Source organism: Pleurodeles waltl, chromosome 3_1 (assembly GCF_031143425.1).
Source record: "Pleurodeles waltl isolate 20211129_DDA chromosome 3_1, aPleWal1.hap1.20221129, whole genome shotgun sequence".
NCBI lineage: Eukaryota > Metazoa > Chordata > Amphibia > Caudata > Salamandridae > Pleurodeles > Pleurodeles waltl.
The window spans coordinates 989822763-989839624 of NC_090440.1; the positions used below are offsets into that span (position 1 = coordinate 989822763).

Consider the following 16862-nt stretch of genomic DNA (forward strand, 5'->3'; position numbering starts at 1 on the left):
CTACTTAAGAGAGAGGATAGGCTAGCAACACCTGAAGGAGCTTATCAGAAGGAGTCTCTGACGTCACCTGCTGGCAATGGCCACTCAGAGCAGTCCAGTGTGCCAGCAGCACCTCTGTTTCCAAGATGGCAGAGGTCTGGAGCACGCTGGAGGAGCTCTGGGCACCTCCCAGGGGAGGTGCAGGTCAGGGGAGTGGTCACTCCCCTTTCCTTTGTACAGTTTCGGGCCAGAGCAGGGCTGAGGGGTCCCTGAACCGGTGTAGACTGGCTTATGCAGAAATGGGCACCATCTGTGCCCATGAAAGCATTTCCAGAGGCTGGGGGAGGCTACTCCTCCCCAGCCCTAACACCATTTTCCAAAGGGAGAGGGTGTAACACCCTCTCTCTGAGGAAGTCCTTTGTTCTGCCTTCCTGGGCCAGGCCTGGCTGGACCCCAGGAGGGCAGAAACCTGTCTGAGGGGTTGGCAGCAGCTGCAGTGAAACCCCGGGAAAGGCAGTTTGGCAGTGCCAGGGTCTGTGCTAGAGACCAGTGGGATCATGGGATTGTGCCAACTATGCCAGGATGGTATAGAGGGGGCTATTCCATGATCATAGACATGTTACATGGCCATATTCGGAGTTACCATTGTGAAGCTACATATAGGTAGTGTCCTATATGTAGTGCACGCGTGTAATGGTGTCCCCGCACTCACAAAGTCCGGGGAATTGGCCCTGAACAATGTGGGGGCACCTTGGCTAGTGCCAGGGTGCCCACACACTAAGTAACTTAGCACCCAACCTTTACCAGGTAAAGGTTAGACATATAGGTGACTTAGAAGTTACTTAAGTGCAGTGTAAAATGGCTGTGAAATAACGTGGACGTTATTTCACTCAGGCTGCAGTGGCAGGCCTGTGTAAGAATTGTCAGAACTCCCTATGGGTGGCAAAAGAAATGCTGCAGCCCATAGGGATCTCCTGGAACCCCAATACCCTGGGTACCTCAGTACCATATACTAGGGAATTATAAGGGTGTTCCAGTATGCCAATGTAAATTGGTAAAATTGGTCACTAGCCTGTTAGTGACAATTTGTAAAGAGAGAGCATAACCACTGAGGTTCTGGTTAGCAGAGGCTCAGTGAGACAGTTAGGCATCACACAGGGAACACATACCTATAGGTCACAAACTTATGAGCACTGGGGTCCTGACTAGCAGGGTCCCAGTGACACATAACAAGCATACTGAAAACATAGGGTTTTCACTATGAGCACTGGGCCCTGGCTAGCAGGATCCCAGTGAGACAGTGAAAACACCCTGACATACACTCACAAACAGGCCAAAAGTGGGGGTAACAAGGCTAGAAAGAGGCTACTTTCTCACAGGGGTTTAGTGACATTAGACATATATGTGTTTTTATACAAAAATAAACACATGAGTACATCTCATCATAAAAACACAGGTGCACAATATTGAACAGAGTTCTCATATAAAAACAGTCTAAAGGAATTTCATAAAGTGTCATGTGCATTGGACAAAGACGAATACCAGCGGGTCTCACAATTCTCATATAAAAACCAGATTAAAAACATCATAGCTTATCCTGCGCATAAGCGATAAGAAATATCTGGATAGCACTAATGTGAAGGATGACAAAGTGGCAGCAATTCTAGGTGACACATGATCATTACTCAGCAGCCCAGAGTTCCTATGCTTAAGAGCGTGTTAAATGTAACTAACAGTAGACAAACAGGCAATTGGGGAGGTAAGTGATTCCAGGTAGGTCATAGCTGTCTTATGGTCTCTAATATAAGTATCCTTTAAAAGTGGAAGTGAATGTGTTTCCTAAGAAGGCACTAAAATGTACAGAACAACATTAAGTGCAAAGTAGATTGTACAGACAACTGATCACATGAACATGGAGCAAGAGTTATAGGATATCTAACAGGTTCAGGGAAGGCCACCAAAGAGTGCTAAGTGCTGAATCTCAACCTATTTAACAAAACTCGCTGGTAGTTATTAACAATCCAAATGAGATAGGGTTCAATGATAGTAATGGAAGTTATAGCTAGGACCTACTTTCCATAGAAATTTATTTTTTGTTTTGCCAATAACTTTGGCGCCATTTGATGAATCTTGACAACATTTTCAAAACTAGTATGCCACTCACTTCAGCAGCTGGCTTGAAATTTTTGGGGTGATCATCAAGCAGGGACTGAGAAAAGGGTGGGGGAGCAAAACACATTCCCCTATGCAATTTTCCATAGGGAGTTTAGACACAACTACAGTCTGAACAGCTGGACGGAATTCCACCAAATTTGGAAGAAAGCTAGCTCATGGTTCAGAAACAGCCCTTTTTGTGATTTGGTTTAAATCCATTCAGTAGTTTTAGAATAATTAAAGAAAAAACTAAATTGTATATCTAGGGACAAACACCCTACACCAGATCTCATGTTGAAATCTGATTGACTGCCAACACTTCAACTAGGAAGTGTTGGTAGCCATTTTGGAACTCATACTCAGCCGAGTACCCCAAAACAGCTAAAAGGAAGAGAATAGGCAGGGTAGGAATACCCTTACCCCCTCAGCCTGGTGGTGAGGGCCCCCCAGGATCCTCCTGCGAGCCAAAAAGCATTATTTTACATTTTCCCATGAAATCGCTGAGGATTCGTGGATCCCAGAAAAAAAAACCAAGCAGAGTATCCCCGCTTGTTTATATTCGAGCCCTCAGGTGAACCAGGTCCAGAGAGCATATTATATTATACATTATAGAGAGGCAGGTGCATGCAGCCCCTCCACCATGACTGATATGGGCCCCTTAGACCACAACCTCCCCGGGGCCAGGCCAATGTCCAATTGTGAGAAGGGGGCTGTCCAGTCCCCTTTGTAGGCCTTTTACAACCCTCCTCTGGTGCCCCTTTATGGGCCCCGGGATCCACCCACTCACAGGGGGCCAAGGTAATTTAAAAAGGGGGGGCAAACGGCACCACTCGTGTGCCATATCGGCCCCTGGGAGCACCAACTCCCCAGGGCATGGACTAATTATAACTGGGGGGAGAGAGGGCTGCACGGCTAACCTCATGGGCCATTTCTTGCCCTGGGGACAACCACCTCCCTGGTGACTTGTACTACAACCAGAAGGGGGGCACGCAGTTCCCCTCCTGGAGCCATTATGGCCCTGTGGTCTGCTGCCCCAGAGGGCTGGCTACCTATGTCCCAAGGTGCCCACAGAAGGACATAGTAGTTTGATGTCACTTGGCAGGAGCAATGACAGCTCCTGCCAAGCAAGAGCAAACTGTAAGTCTGCTCCCAGGTGGCAGGAGCAGGAAAACTGTTTCCCTGCTCGTTGTCAAGCGGGCAGGAAAACAGATGAAACAACTGCTCCCGCACACAGGGAGCAGCATTTGTTGCTTTTCCCTGAGTGCAAGAGTGATGGGAACATGAGAGAATTAAAACTCCCCTCTTGGTCCACAAAACTGCACTCTCTGTGGCTTGGGTGGAGCCATAGCACCCAGGAAGAAGTGGTCAGACCCCAGGCAATGGGGTACCCAGGGCCAAAATCATCCCGGGGAGGGGGCCATGCAGTCCATTTTATCTAAAATTTGAGAGTTGTCCTCAAGGATTTAACCTAGATGGAGATGAAAGGGGTAGGGTCACTAAAGCCCATATGAATCTGAACTCTGCTTTACTGAAGTGGTGCGGTTCAATGCAGTCTGCACTTTATCTATGGTGAGGCAATAGAGAAACTTACATGGTGCTGTCAGCTTAATCCGCTAAAGAGTAATAGGCAAGCAATGATGTTCTCCTCCAACGCACAGGTGTTGGGAATGGTGCACCACTCAGATTGCTGGTACAAATGACATAGCATGGAAAGTAACTCCTAGGCTTGCCACTTCATGATGTGAGAGGCACAGGACTACATGCTGGTCCTTATGTTTTGGAGCCTGAGTTCTCAACTTGATTATTATTGGGAACTCGATAAAGGATTCCAAGTTATTTTAGCAATGTAATAAGGAATTATGTGATTTTTCCAGTATGGATTCTAACTCAGGAACATGATCAGAAAACATCAGAATCAATATTTCAACACATAGTTTAGATAATTACAGAATACTTCCTACAAATCCCATAAAAATTGAGAAGTAGTAGACCACTTAAACATCAGGTCTGATTTAAAGGCCCTCACCACGTGAAACTTCTGGAGTAAGGTATCATTTGCATGTATGTAAGTTACATGTGATTCTCCAAGGTGAATGTTTCTGAGAAACAAATTTGTAAGCTACTTAAGTTTACAAATGTTAAGAAATTGTGGTATTTAGCCTATGCAATGAAAAGGGTGTAAAAAGAATACAAGTTAGATAAAACATTTTGAGCTGGAGAGAAAGCTAATTTAATAAATTAAAAATGTGTATTATCCTAAACACAAACAAACATATTTCATGTAGCGTACAAAATATTCACAAGTACAGTTGAGAAAATATGCATAGGTGTAATTCTTTCATGAATACAATGTACGTATGCCTGATACTTCGGACAGCCACATTATGCCTCTTTGGGTAGGAATACTTTGTGAATTACCAAAACACTTGTAATTTACCATTAGTAGACATAACTTGCAACAGATGTAAGTTACACCTTCTTTTGTATATCTGACCTATTGTCAAAGTTGCTGATTGATTGGAACTAGAGAAAGAGTGAGATCAGGAACCCACTGCCCCTAACATATATGTATGGCCTGGGGAACGCCTAGAGTGAGACTCAAGGCATGCAGCAGTGTTAGAATTTGTGAACATGTGAATTACTTCTAAAATTGCATGCACATTCTTCAAAGTGATTGGCTTGTCTACCTCTCTTCCCTCCCAGAGGAGTTCTTCTGAGAGTCTATCAGTGAGGTTGTGGGATTGGAGCCAGAGGATTGTCTCCTAGAAGCCAAGGAAAAAAAAGGTAAGGTCAGTGCAAGGGTTTAGGTTTTGCAGTTGTTGTTTAATGAATAGCTGAATGACTAAACTGATTGTGTCTGCCATTATTCAATAAACTTCTTAAAAGCTTAAAATGAGGATAATGTTTTTGGGAAACAATAGCGTGGTCTAGAAACAAATCTCTTCATGTCTTTCCCCAATCCAGCACTGGATGCATCCATGTCTTTCCTTGATTAGGTCATTCAAGAACAGCATCATATTATTTTTGCTTTTAGTGCCTTTCTCATGTTTTCATACTCCAACAATCAACATCTTCTGCCTGCCATATTGTTAAACCTGGCATCCTTGGCGTGGTCTCCCCTGTCTTTTTTGCCTCTGCTTCCCATATTTTGACTGTGTGCTCAACTCTGTTTTTGCTGTTTTTAGTACTCTGGGCACTTTACCAAAGCTGACCAGTGATAAAGGGCAAGTGCTCCTGTGTTAAATGTATGTATAATAGGCTTTTCCATGATTGCCACATTTGATTTACTAGTAAGTCCCTAGTGAAGTGCACTAGACGTGCACAGGGCCTGTAAATCAAATGCTACTAGTGGGCCTGCAACACTGGTTGTGCCACCCACATACGTAGCCATGTAAGCATGGCTCAGACCTGCCACTGCAGTGTCTGTGTGTGCAGATTTAAACTGCAAATTCGACCCAGCAAGTGCAGGCGCATCCCTTTTTAACACATGTAAGACACCCCTAAGGTAGACCCTAAGTAGCCCCATGGGCAGGGTGCAGTGTATGTTAAAGGTGGAACATGTGCTAATGTGTTTTACATGTCCTAACAGTAAAATACAGCCAAATTTGGTTTTCACTGTTGCGTGGCCTAACTCTCTCATAGGTTAACATGGGGGCTGCCTTTAAATACCTTTTAAGTGCAGTTTCCCTTTGGGAGCAGATGAACATTTGGAGTTTGGGGTCTCTGAAATTACAATTTTAAAATACATCTTTTGGTAAAGTTTGTTTTTAAATTGTCATTTGAAAATGCCACTTTTAGAAAGTGGGCATTTTCTTGCTTAAACCATTCTGTGACTCTGCCTGTTTGTGGATTGCCTGCCTGGGTCAGACTGACAGTTGGGCTGTTTGTATATCCCTTCTAGACAGTGAGACAAAGGGAGCTGGGGTGTAGCCTGCATATCCTGATGGGCCATCTGAGCTAGAGTGGAGGGAGAAGTGGTCACTTACACCTAAATGGGCTCTGCCTCCCCTCACACAAGGCAGTCTCCAACCCCCTGGTGTGTGTCTGGGGCCAGGCCTGGGCAAGGCAGGATGCTGTAAACAACAGAGACTTTCCTTTGAAGTGTGCCTGCTTCAAAGGCAGAAAGGGTATAAGTAGTAGACGCAAAACACCAGATTTGTAGATTACTTCTGGATTCAAGAGGAACCTCTGCCAAGGAAAAGAGTTGAAGAGCTGGAGGAGGAGTACTGCCCCTTTGCCTGTGACTGTGCTTTGCTGGGTTGGTCTGAAGTTGCTGCTTCTGCCTGTAAGAAGACAAAGACTGGACTTTGTTGTGTATTCCTGCTTGTGAAGAGTCTCCAAGGGCTTGGATTGAGCTTGCCTCCTATTTTGAAGTCTCATTGCCATCAAAGACTTCCTCTGCTAGCACCTGGAGTCTCTGCTGAGACTCCTGCCCTGCCAAGTGGTGCCCCACCCAGTCCCTGGTCCCTTCAAAGGTGAAGTTGGCAAAACAAGGACTGAAATCCACACACAAAACATTGTGCGGGGAAAACTTCAACGCACCACCTGCAACGCGACTGAAAAACAAATTGCCATCTACTTCGCGGCTAAAATCAATGCTCTACCTGCATCGCGGCTGGGAGATCGAAGCATCGCGGCTGGAGAAATGATGCAACACCCACTTGCGGCTTTTGATAACGACGCAAACCCCATTTAGTGCAGTTTTCCAACACCATGTGGCTGGATTTCACACACATCATCACTTGGTGTCAAAAGTCAACCAAGTCTGCGTAGATCTGGGGTGCCTGTCCGGAACGCCCAGAGAAGAAAACGACACACGGTCTTGCTGGCAAGTGAGAAGTCTTGACGCATTGCTGACATTTTTGATGCACATTCGCCCATGCAGCTTTATTTTTGATGCAAACCAGGTACTTTGTGTAACAGCAAAGTTTCCATTGTTTTCTATCGAGCAAGACTCTTATTCTTTTGAAAATTCATATCTTAACTTGTGTATGTTGGAATTTAATTGTTTTGGTCTTGTTTGATTTTCAATAAATATTATCTATTTTTCTAAACTGGCGTGGTGTCCATTTTGTAGTGTTTTCACTGTATTACTGTGTGTGTTGTTACAAATATTTTACACATTTTCTTTGAGATAAGGCTGACTGCTTGTGCCAAGCTACCACGGGGGTGAGCAGGGTTTATCTTGAGTGTGTAACTTCATTGCCCTGAGTAGAGTGAGAGTTCGTACTTGGACAGAGTGCAAACTGACTGCCAACCAGAGACCACATTTCTAACACGTACGATCCTGGTAATCCTTCTAACACTTTTTCATAGCTATGTTTTTATCTCCTTGTATGCTATTTGTATAAATGTGTTTTTTTTGTTGAGTTGGATTGCTGTTCACCACAAGTAATAAGGTCACTATCCAGTTTGGTCCAGTAAAAGGCTTTAGTAATTTAAACCTATGCTCAACCTCTAGTAGATATGGCACCCGGCAGTCAGGCTTACTTTAACGAAAATTTGTAAAGCATTTAGTAAAAGCAAAACAGGTAAAATGTCCAAACACAACACAATAAAAATCCCACTACAATTTAGAAAAATAAAGTCGAATTTAATGAACAAAATAGAACTAAAGAGGAGAATTTGGCAGCATGAATTTTTAAAGATTTAAGGAGAAATAATACCAAAAAGCATGAAGCACAGATGGTATACAATGGTTGCAATTTGAAGCCGACTGCAATGGAGCACGGGTCCGGCACACCAATTATATTGATCCTACTGGAACCTAGAAGTGGAAAAGTTCAAGCACATTCGTAAATCCCATTAAAAAAAAGGGTATTGTTGTTTTTCTGAAAAAAATCTCTTTTCCATAGAGGACAAAGTTGAAATTGTAGCTGCTGCCATGGAACCGAAGATTGGATACATAAAGCCCATTGGTCCTATTGTAGCTTTTGAGGTTTGTGGTTTAAAAAGGTTCTAAGTCCCAGTGCAGAAAGAGACTGCTTTTTCAGAAGTGCAGATTTCTTCATGTGGGACAAACCTGAAACTCAATCTGACCTATTAGAACTGCGATTGGATACTTTACATGGCATATTTACAAGTAGCTCTGGAGCAAAAAAAAATCAAAAATTTCCAGACGTCTTTACTGCCACAGTAGTACACTTCTAAGATTGTCAGGACCTCAGTGCGGCACTTACAGACTTTCATGGTGTCAGGCAAAGGTCATGAGGAAAGTCCATTCCAAGTTCCAGTTGCCACTGGTCAGCTGGGATTTTCCAAGGAATTGCCTCTTGCAGCTCATTATGTCCCTGTGGCCACACAGGAGGTCATCCAACTGATCCATGGAAACAATTTATGTGTCTTGCGTACAAGGGGGAGCAGGTCCAGTCCTTCAGGGCTCGTCTCAGGTTACGGAAAGCAGTTTCAGTCCTCTTCTGTAGGTCCAGAAAGTATCTGAGGAGAAGGTGAGTGCCGGTGACTCCTGGCCACTCCCTAACCAATGAGGTAAAAGTTTTTAGGTGCAATCCTACCCAATGTTTCAATAGTTTATATATGCTTTACTGCATGTAGTCCCAAAATGCCATGTGCCAGGGAAATGACAAGATGGCTGGAGTCCTCAACCACGCTACACTTTGAGTCTTAATAATAAGGGTGTGAAAGGGGTGGACTATGGAAATCACCAATGTACACCCACAACTAACATTTAAATCTAGTTCAAAGCAGGCCCTCTACCCACCACAAATCAGGAGACAAAAGTCTGAGAAGACAAAAGCAGGGTCCTTCAGTACTAGATAGGGGTATACAAGACTTGTCTTCGCCTCCGGTTTGTTTTCTGTCAAACCTGTCAAAGTGCTATTTGCTGCTCAAACAGACCTGTCAAGCAGGAAGTGACATTGTGGTGCCAAGAGATTTGCGGGTCCCATCCTTCCTTTCAGTTCAAAGAAGTTACCCTTGTCAAATCAGGTCACCCTGTGAATCACAAAGACTTATTGTGTAGCTCCTGGGAGGAATTTCAGACCTCATTCACACCTCATCTAGGTCAAATAAGATTGGGACTTGATGGAGAGTTAGAGCACATTAGCATCCAGGAACTACCAGCAGGGAAAGATAACCTTTTAAAAGTCTGACTTCACCATTGAATTGGATTTTTAATAACTATCAAACTTTTTTTTTTTGTTGCTTCGCTTCCCGAAATACAATATTTTAATATGTATTCTGATTTTTTTAGTGGGACAGCTAAGCCTGCCACAGTGAAAATAGCTTTGAGGACCTTGTAGCTGTACGAAGTGGTAATATTAATTTTCTACAAGTCCCACTTTTAAATACCAGGCACCTTACCTTGTGGACCACACGACCTGCACAGGTGTGACTTACTAATATTTTAAAGAAAGGGTTTTACCTCTCAAAAGGACTACTGCAGGCTTTCCACTGCAGTAGTCCGATTACAATGGTAGGCCTGATGGCATGTGTTCCTTTGTCGCTCTAGTGGATGGCACAATAAGTCCTGCAGTTGACAGGTGACATTTAACTTTCCATGCCACAGTTGTAGTTTCTACACTATGGCATATGGCCTTAAAGGAGAGTTAAAAATGTAAATCAGGGGTTAGCCAATTATTACATTTTTTAAAGGTTAGAGTATATACAGTAGGCACTGCACAGCAATGCCCCAGTGTGCAGAGTCTGAAAACTAGCAAGAAAAGTCAGCAAAGAAAATGAAGGTGACTTTGCTAAAAGGGGGATTTTCTCACACTACTCCTTACTTTAACATACCTTAACGGAAGACCATGGTAACTTTCTTAGCATTCTACACACAATCATCATGTCTCAGTTTACCACTGCCTCTCCTCTTATGTCTCTCTGGATTCCTAGGAAAAGTGTGTTCTTCAGGAGTCTCTACTCCTCTTGCTCTTAAATATGTATTTGTTAACTTCACATGTTAAATATTTTTGCCTAGTTCTCTTTTAAATTTCTTTCCATCCAAACAAACACTGTTTATAATCATGGAATAATGGGCCTCTGCCAATATATTGGAGGTAGGGAAAGGAGTGCAAAATCTTTGCTATATTTTCATGCTATGCATCTAAAATAAATCATATACAGTTAATCTTAATAAATAACAATTACATAGTGAATACTGAGACACAAATGTGGTTTGAATGAGACTCTTGGACCTATGAAGCACACGCCTGCTATGCTAGTCTAAAGTCTGCCCCTGCGTTCTCGCTGCTGTTTTTAGTTTTTTTCTTTGTTTCAGTGCGTGATGGTTTGTGTTCCCTTTCATTTCTCTCACAGATTCCAATTGACAGAGCCTGGCAAGTCTCATTTTACATCCTTTCAATTCCCAATTTCTCTTTTTCAAAATATTTCCATATTGTTAGGGTAAATTTTTTATGTTGCCATTCTCTGTTTGATTTCTTCAGTGAAGAGTATTATTCACAAACGGTCAGAGTCAAAACAGTTTGCTTTTTTCCTATTGTGAAAATAATGAACATTTTAAACTTTTTTGAAGTTTGGTGTTGGGGGTGCTGGAACAAATGTCCAACATCTAAACATGGGTTCTTTATCAGGGAAATGTGTTAGTTATCTGAGGAGTGACCAGGAGTATGAACTCTAAACCCATAGTTTGGAAAGGCTTATAGCATATAAGCCTTAAATGAATCAGCTTTACTGACCTTCCCCCATAACAAAACAGACTTGACCTATGATGTCTCAGACCCAGGTAATTAACTTACAAATAAATGAGTCCGGGTTGATGTTCGTCAACTGGTGCAAGGACAAGAAAGCTCAAACTGAAGAGCTATAGAGTATGGAACAAGAAGAGGCTTGTTTCCACAAATAAGAAGAACAAACTGGTACTACCAATACTTTCTGCTACGCATTCAGAGTTTTTATCTTGTCTCTCACAAGCAAACAAGCAAAGGGGGATTTGTTTGGGGATAGGCTTTCTACCACAGGAGCAAGGGAACATGAATAAGAAGTCAATCTCAATAATGGGTGGACAGACAGAGAAACCAGACAGAGGTAATCAATTACACCGTCTTCATGCAGCCAGCACCAACAATACTTCAATAATACCATACAAGAAATCCAAGTAAAAAGCAAATTTTTAGGTCTCACCTGACAGTCAGCGCAAGCTCTCTGATTGCAAAAGAGATATTGTGAACTGTGGGCTTACAGCTCACCTAGGGCCAGATGCCCAAAGCATTTTTCAAGTCGCAAAGGGGCCGATTCGCAGAATCGGCCCGTTTCCGACTTGAAAAATGCTTTTTGGGATGTACAAGGCTCAAACTGCGATTCGGTAACTTGTTACCGAATCACAGTTTGGGTTTTACGATTCAGTAGTAGGAAGGGGCGTGTCAAGTGCGTCCCTTCCTGATACCGAATCCAAATGGTATGTATGATTGTTTTGGGACCGCGAATGCGGTCCCAAAACAATCGCAGTTAGCACCAGTTTCAAACTGGTTCTAACCCATTCGCGACCCCTTCCCCTTTATGAATGGCAGCGAAAATATTTTTTCAGAGCAGGCTGTGGTCCCACGGACTACTGCCTGCTCTGAAAAAATGAAAAGAAAACTTTTCATTTTTGTTTTTGAAATGCATCTCGTTTTGCTTTAAGAAAAACGTGCTGCATTTCAAAAAAAAAAATTGCTTTTTTTAAAAGCAGTCACAGACATGGTGCTTTGCTGTCTCCAGCAGGCCACCATCCCTGTGAGGGCGGTCATTCCCAATGGGGTTGCAAATTGCGACCTACCTCATGAATATTCATGAAGTGGGTCATTTGCGACCCCATTGGGAATCACAAACAGTGTAAAGTGCACTGTTGTACATCTGGTTTTGCGACTCACAAATTGCGAGTCTCTAAGACTCGCAGTTTGTGAGTCACAAAACCGGATCTTTGTACATGTGGCCCCTATTGCTTACAATTAGTTGGTTTTATTGTCACTCGCATTTGCTTGGTTTGTACTCGTTGCCCTGCCTTCCTCTTCTGTGTTTCTCCTTTCGTTGGAGCATAGCATCTTTACTTCTTCCACTGCTTACTTTTCATTAAGCTATATATTATTTTTTGATAAGCACTCCATGAGAGTGCATAGGTTTTCCAGCTGCCTCCATCACCTACTTCTCTTTCCCCTCACTGCCGCACTCTGTGTTGCTCTCTTGCCCCAGTATTTTCCCCATAGCTTCTTCCATGCTGGGATCACCCTCATGTGATTCTGTTATGCACCTTGTTTTCTCGCCCACGTGCATCTCCCCTGACTGCTGCTCTTTACCTCCCCCACACACTCCCAGTTGCTTCCCCCTCCCATCCCACCACTTTCCGCTGTTGCTCCCTTCCACAGTCCTGCTTCCCATTGCTGCCCTCTGCTACTGGCCCCTCAAACCCTTCTGCTCCCTGTTGCTGCCTCCGACCCCAATCTGCAGTCTTTTTTTTAATTACTTTTTGTTCCGGAGGACCAGGCAGTGAACTGCTACAGACCTGCCTTAAAAGCACTTTTGTGTTACTTCTACATATTTTTTTAATTTACCAATTCATCTCAGATAAGTAAAACAAAAAATCGCAGATACATCATTTTGTAGGTGGGCATGCTTAATGCAGCATGCACGTACCTACCAAATGATGTGCCTTTTTTTAGATGTTTCCTTCCTCCACAGCATCTTGCCAGTGCTGTGCAGCGTGGGTAAAAAGCATTTCCAATGCCAAAGGACCCAAAGGCAAGACCTTTTGGCTCTGCCAATGCTTGTTTATGTGTTCTTCAGTTTCCAGTGGCTACAGTTTTGACCCTTACCGTTCATCTCTGTTCTCAGTTGAATTCTTTCGTGGGACTGGAGGAGATGCTGCTGGGTTGGAGCTTGTTGATGGTCTCCTGAAGGTCAAGGAAGAGAATATGAGAAAAAAGTCTGCATTTATTGTTTACCAATGTGTCTCTGTCAGAGTAACGGATTCACCCAGAGTTGGGACTCTTGACATCAGACTTAAGCACCTCAAATGAATAGGTCCACTGAGATAAAACATACATGGGGCTGGTTGTTGTCTCAGTTGTTGTCTCATGTGGAGGGTATGTTGTCTAGACGTTTGGACCAGACAATTTTAGAGATGGGATTGACTGATTTGCATACGGTTGGTCGACTTCTTAACTGTCATAAGCAGGCTAAAAACGATGGGAAAGCTTGCATAGCTACTCCCATTAATTTTTAAGTGATAACTCAAGTACTTCCATAATATTCATTGTTCTTAGTATGAAAGTAGGCTTACAGTCTACTTTACCATACCCCGCACATGGTATGCTGTCTGTTTTTATAGTGGACAAGGGAAGAAGACGTTAGAAGAAAACAGGGTAGAATAAGAGATGAAGAGGAAGGCAGATGATGTGGAAGGACTGACAAATTGAAAATGGCACATGAAAGGCTGTTAGAGAAGGCAGATGTTAGTAAAGAGTCCCCAAAGGCTAGTCGTAGAGAACTTGAGAGTCAAGCAATACAGAGAAAAAAAGGAGTGTGTAACTGACAATGATGAGTTGAAGTTGAGAGTAGAGGAAATGAGGACAGAGAACGTAGTGGAGAATGTGTGTCTATGTTGAACAGGGCCACTGTCCTCTGCTACAGAGATACCCGTATGATGTCATTGTCTGTCGCAGTGATGTACGAATCCGCAGTGGCCAAAGATTTTGGTAGCCAGGTTTTACTGTGATATGATGTTAGGCCATAGGGTTCCCCTTGGTGAAATCTGAATTTTTAACATCAATTAATTGTACCCAATGCTGATGACATCACCAGCTCCAGTGTGCGCCAAGTCAGCCTGTTCTTATATGCCGATGGGATTACAATCTGGAATGCCCAGACCTGGATTTAGCACAGCTGGAGTGTAAAGAAAACGTTTCCTTTTAAGCCTTGAACTGGAGGCCACTACAGATCACATATGTACAGACAGTCAAAGATCACAACACCATGTATAAATGCATTACACAGTGATTCTAGGATGGTTTGGTGTTTGAATTGGCATTTCAAAGTTTCAGCACTCAGATATTTATAATTATACATACAGTATTGAACATACTAATTTTCTATCAAGCATATGGTGTAATCACCCTCTGCCACCAAATTTCCGAACTATTTGCTTGAATTAGCAAATAAAATACTAAAACTAAACAAGGAAAAATACACAGTGTATCACGTTTACCACCCAGTGATCTTTCTAAAAGCTCAACAGTCACAAAACTAGTGTGAGATGTGGTGTCAGCAGGACCCTGAATACACCATCAGGTAGTTTTATCCACACAAAAAGATTTAAAAAATGTTCATGTGCAACAACCCCATCTCAAGGGTACCACTGAAGGTGACAAATAAATCAATCATCTCATTACAATTGGAAACACCTTCAAACAGCTAGGCCCATCAAGATTCTGCTTTTCAAATATTACATAAAGTTCAGGTTAGATTTTGGTATTGTCATGGTAGACCAAATTTCCATACTCGACTTTAACAATAGAAAGATCCTAATTTAGAAGTGGGCCTGCTGGCTGCCAGGTCAGCAGAGGCTACGGCCACCATTCCTGTGATGGAGGTCTGCCTGAAAAATGTAGACATCCATTCCTGGCCTGCAGGGGTCTCTAAGACTTCAGAGCTTCTACTGCTGCAATGGTGGCTCTGAAAGCTGAAGAGTATGATGAGTGGGTACCATGATTGTGGCATTTACTTGGCAAACCTTTTTGTTTTTCAAGAAAAAACTATCACAGCACAAGTTTGTTCTTGAAAATCAAAATATTGAAGGCCCTGCTGTACACAAAATTTTCTTCCACAGCACTGCATCCTTTGCCACAGATCACCAAGCCTTACATGGCAATCCTTGGTATGAAACCTAGAGATCATCATCCCATTAGTATGACTTTGCAGCCCTGTGGTATAGGGGCTGCTAGGTCAAAGGTTTTCGACTGTGGCGTGAGCTAAGGCTCCCTCCCAAGAAACCCAGAGCTTTGCCCACCTCTAAACAAAGAGGATAAAACAAGTTTGGCAGGGCAGTTCACCCACTGTATCAAACTCTAAATTACCCGTTTTAAATTCATGGAAATATTACACAGCTTTCAAGTAACTCCATCATCAATATGGTTATATGTGATCTATTAACAAATTCAAAAACTAATTGAGGATTTAGGTACCCCTAAGTATAATATATCTCTTGCGGCAATTGTTTCAAGAATCCAGTGTGATTCATATGCTAAGTAATATGTTAAGACTTTAAATTCACGCAATATGCACCAGATAACACACATGCTCATAGGAATATTAGGAATAAACATATACTGCAATTCTGTGGCATCTAATGCAGAGAAAAACACTGTTTCAGGGGATGTCCAGTGAAGAACACGATAAATTAAAGGAAACTTACCCACCCCTTCCCAGTGTCACTAGTCTCATTAAACTCCATGCTAAGAGAAATTGCAAACCCCATAATGATAATGAACTAGAAAGATGAAGATCTCCAAGACGACTAAGAAATGAAATCAATACGATCAAGTAGAACAAGTTTACTTAAGACACTAGAAAAAATGGAAGATGTGGTAAAGGATTGAATCAATCACACGTCAGAATAGGCATCAGGAATATGTAACCTACACTAAAAAATACAGAACTGGAAGACAGGAGCCCCATACCAGAGAATGTACAGTAAAAGGACTCAACAGGAGTTCTGGTAAAGTGGCTCATTGACCCGCTGAACATCACGTTTTCTCCCCAGTTAGATGTACGACATTTATATGGTCGATCCTCTAAAAAAAATGACATCTATGATCTGCCAAACATCGCTTGTGTTCTATGGTAGTAAGAAGCACATAAATTGCTCTTGGAATCTCAAAAATGATATAATTAAATTATGGTGAATGTAAATGTATATATCTGTCCATTACTCAAATGAGACAGACTTCAAGAGGTAAAGATTCCTGGATATAAAACAAGTGCTTCATAAACGAGACGTGTGCTATGGAGATATATTTTCCAAATTTCCCAAACATCACCAGATAACTAGTGTAATAACATAGATGTAAGGCAACAACTCAACCAAGGAACGTGAACAGTAAGAAATCATTCTCACCCTCAAGAAAAAAAATGCGTTGATTTTCAGAAGAGATAAACCTCCATGGAGAATACAATAGAGCATTGTAGGTGTTTAGGCAGACACCATGACAAAATACCTTACAACGACCATGTTGGAAAATGGCCCTCTTTGAAGGGTCACCCTAAACTTTTTCCCTTTTACACTCCATGTTTTGCTGAACCTTTTTGTCGGCCTTAGGACTCTGATCACTTTACCACTGCTCATGTGCTTCTCCCCACAACATGGTAACATTGGTGTTTAACAACTGGCATATTTAAAGTCCCTAATAAAGTGCACTATGTTTACCCAGGACCTGTAAAATAAATGCTACTAGTGGGCCTGCAGCACTAATTGTGCAACCCACTAACTAGTCCTTTAAACATATCTCAGGCCTGCCACTGCAGGGCCTGTGTGTGTAGTTTGACTGCCTGTGGACTGGCATTTAAAACCTTTGGCCAAGCCCTAAACTCCCCATCTATTACACATGTCACCCCTAAGGTAGGCTTAAGGTAGCCCATAGGGCAGGGTGTTGTGTAAGTAAAAGGTAGGGCATGTACTTTTATGTTTTGCATGCCCCAGTAGTGTAAAACACCTAAATTCATTTTTCACTACTGTGAGGCCTGCTCCTCTCAATGATTAACATTGTGAATTCCTTATTACA

The 16862-nt window shown here is 42.6% G+C and overlaps 1 protein-coding gene across 6 annotated transcripts in view; it reads right to left on the reverse strand.

Moving 5' to 3' along the window:
* Positions 1–16862, reverse strand: part of LOC138284878 (transcription elongation factor A protein 3-like) — a 194315-nt gene that overhangs the window by 60966 nt on the left and 116487 nt on the right. For 5 of the 6 annotated variants that reach the window (XM_069224116.1, XM_069224115.1, XM_069224119.1 and 2 more), the window contains 2 exons: positions 12900–12977; positions 4821–4895 (listed from right to left, as the gene is read on the reverse strand). In XM_069224116.1, coding sequence (XP_069080217.1) covers positions 4821–4895; positions 12900–12977 — 153 coding nt within the window. The remainder of the gene's footprint in view (positions 1–4820; positions 4896–12899; positions 12978–16862) is intronic. The other variant, XM_069224117.1, reaches the window with a different exon arrangement.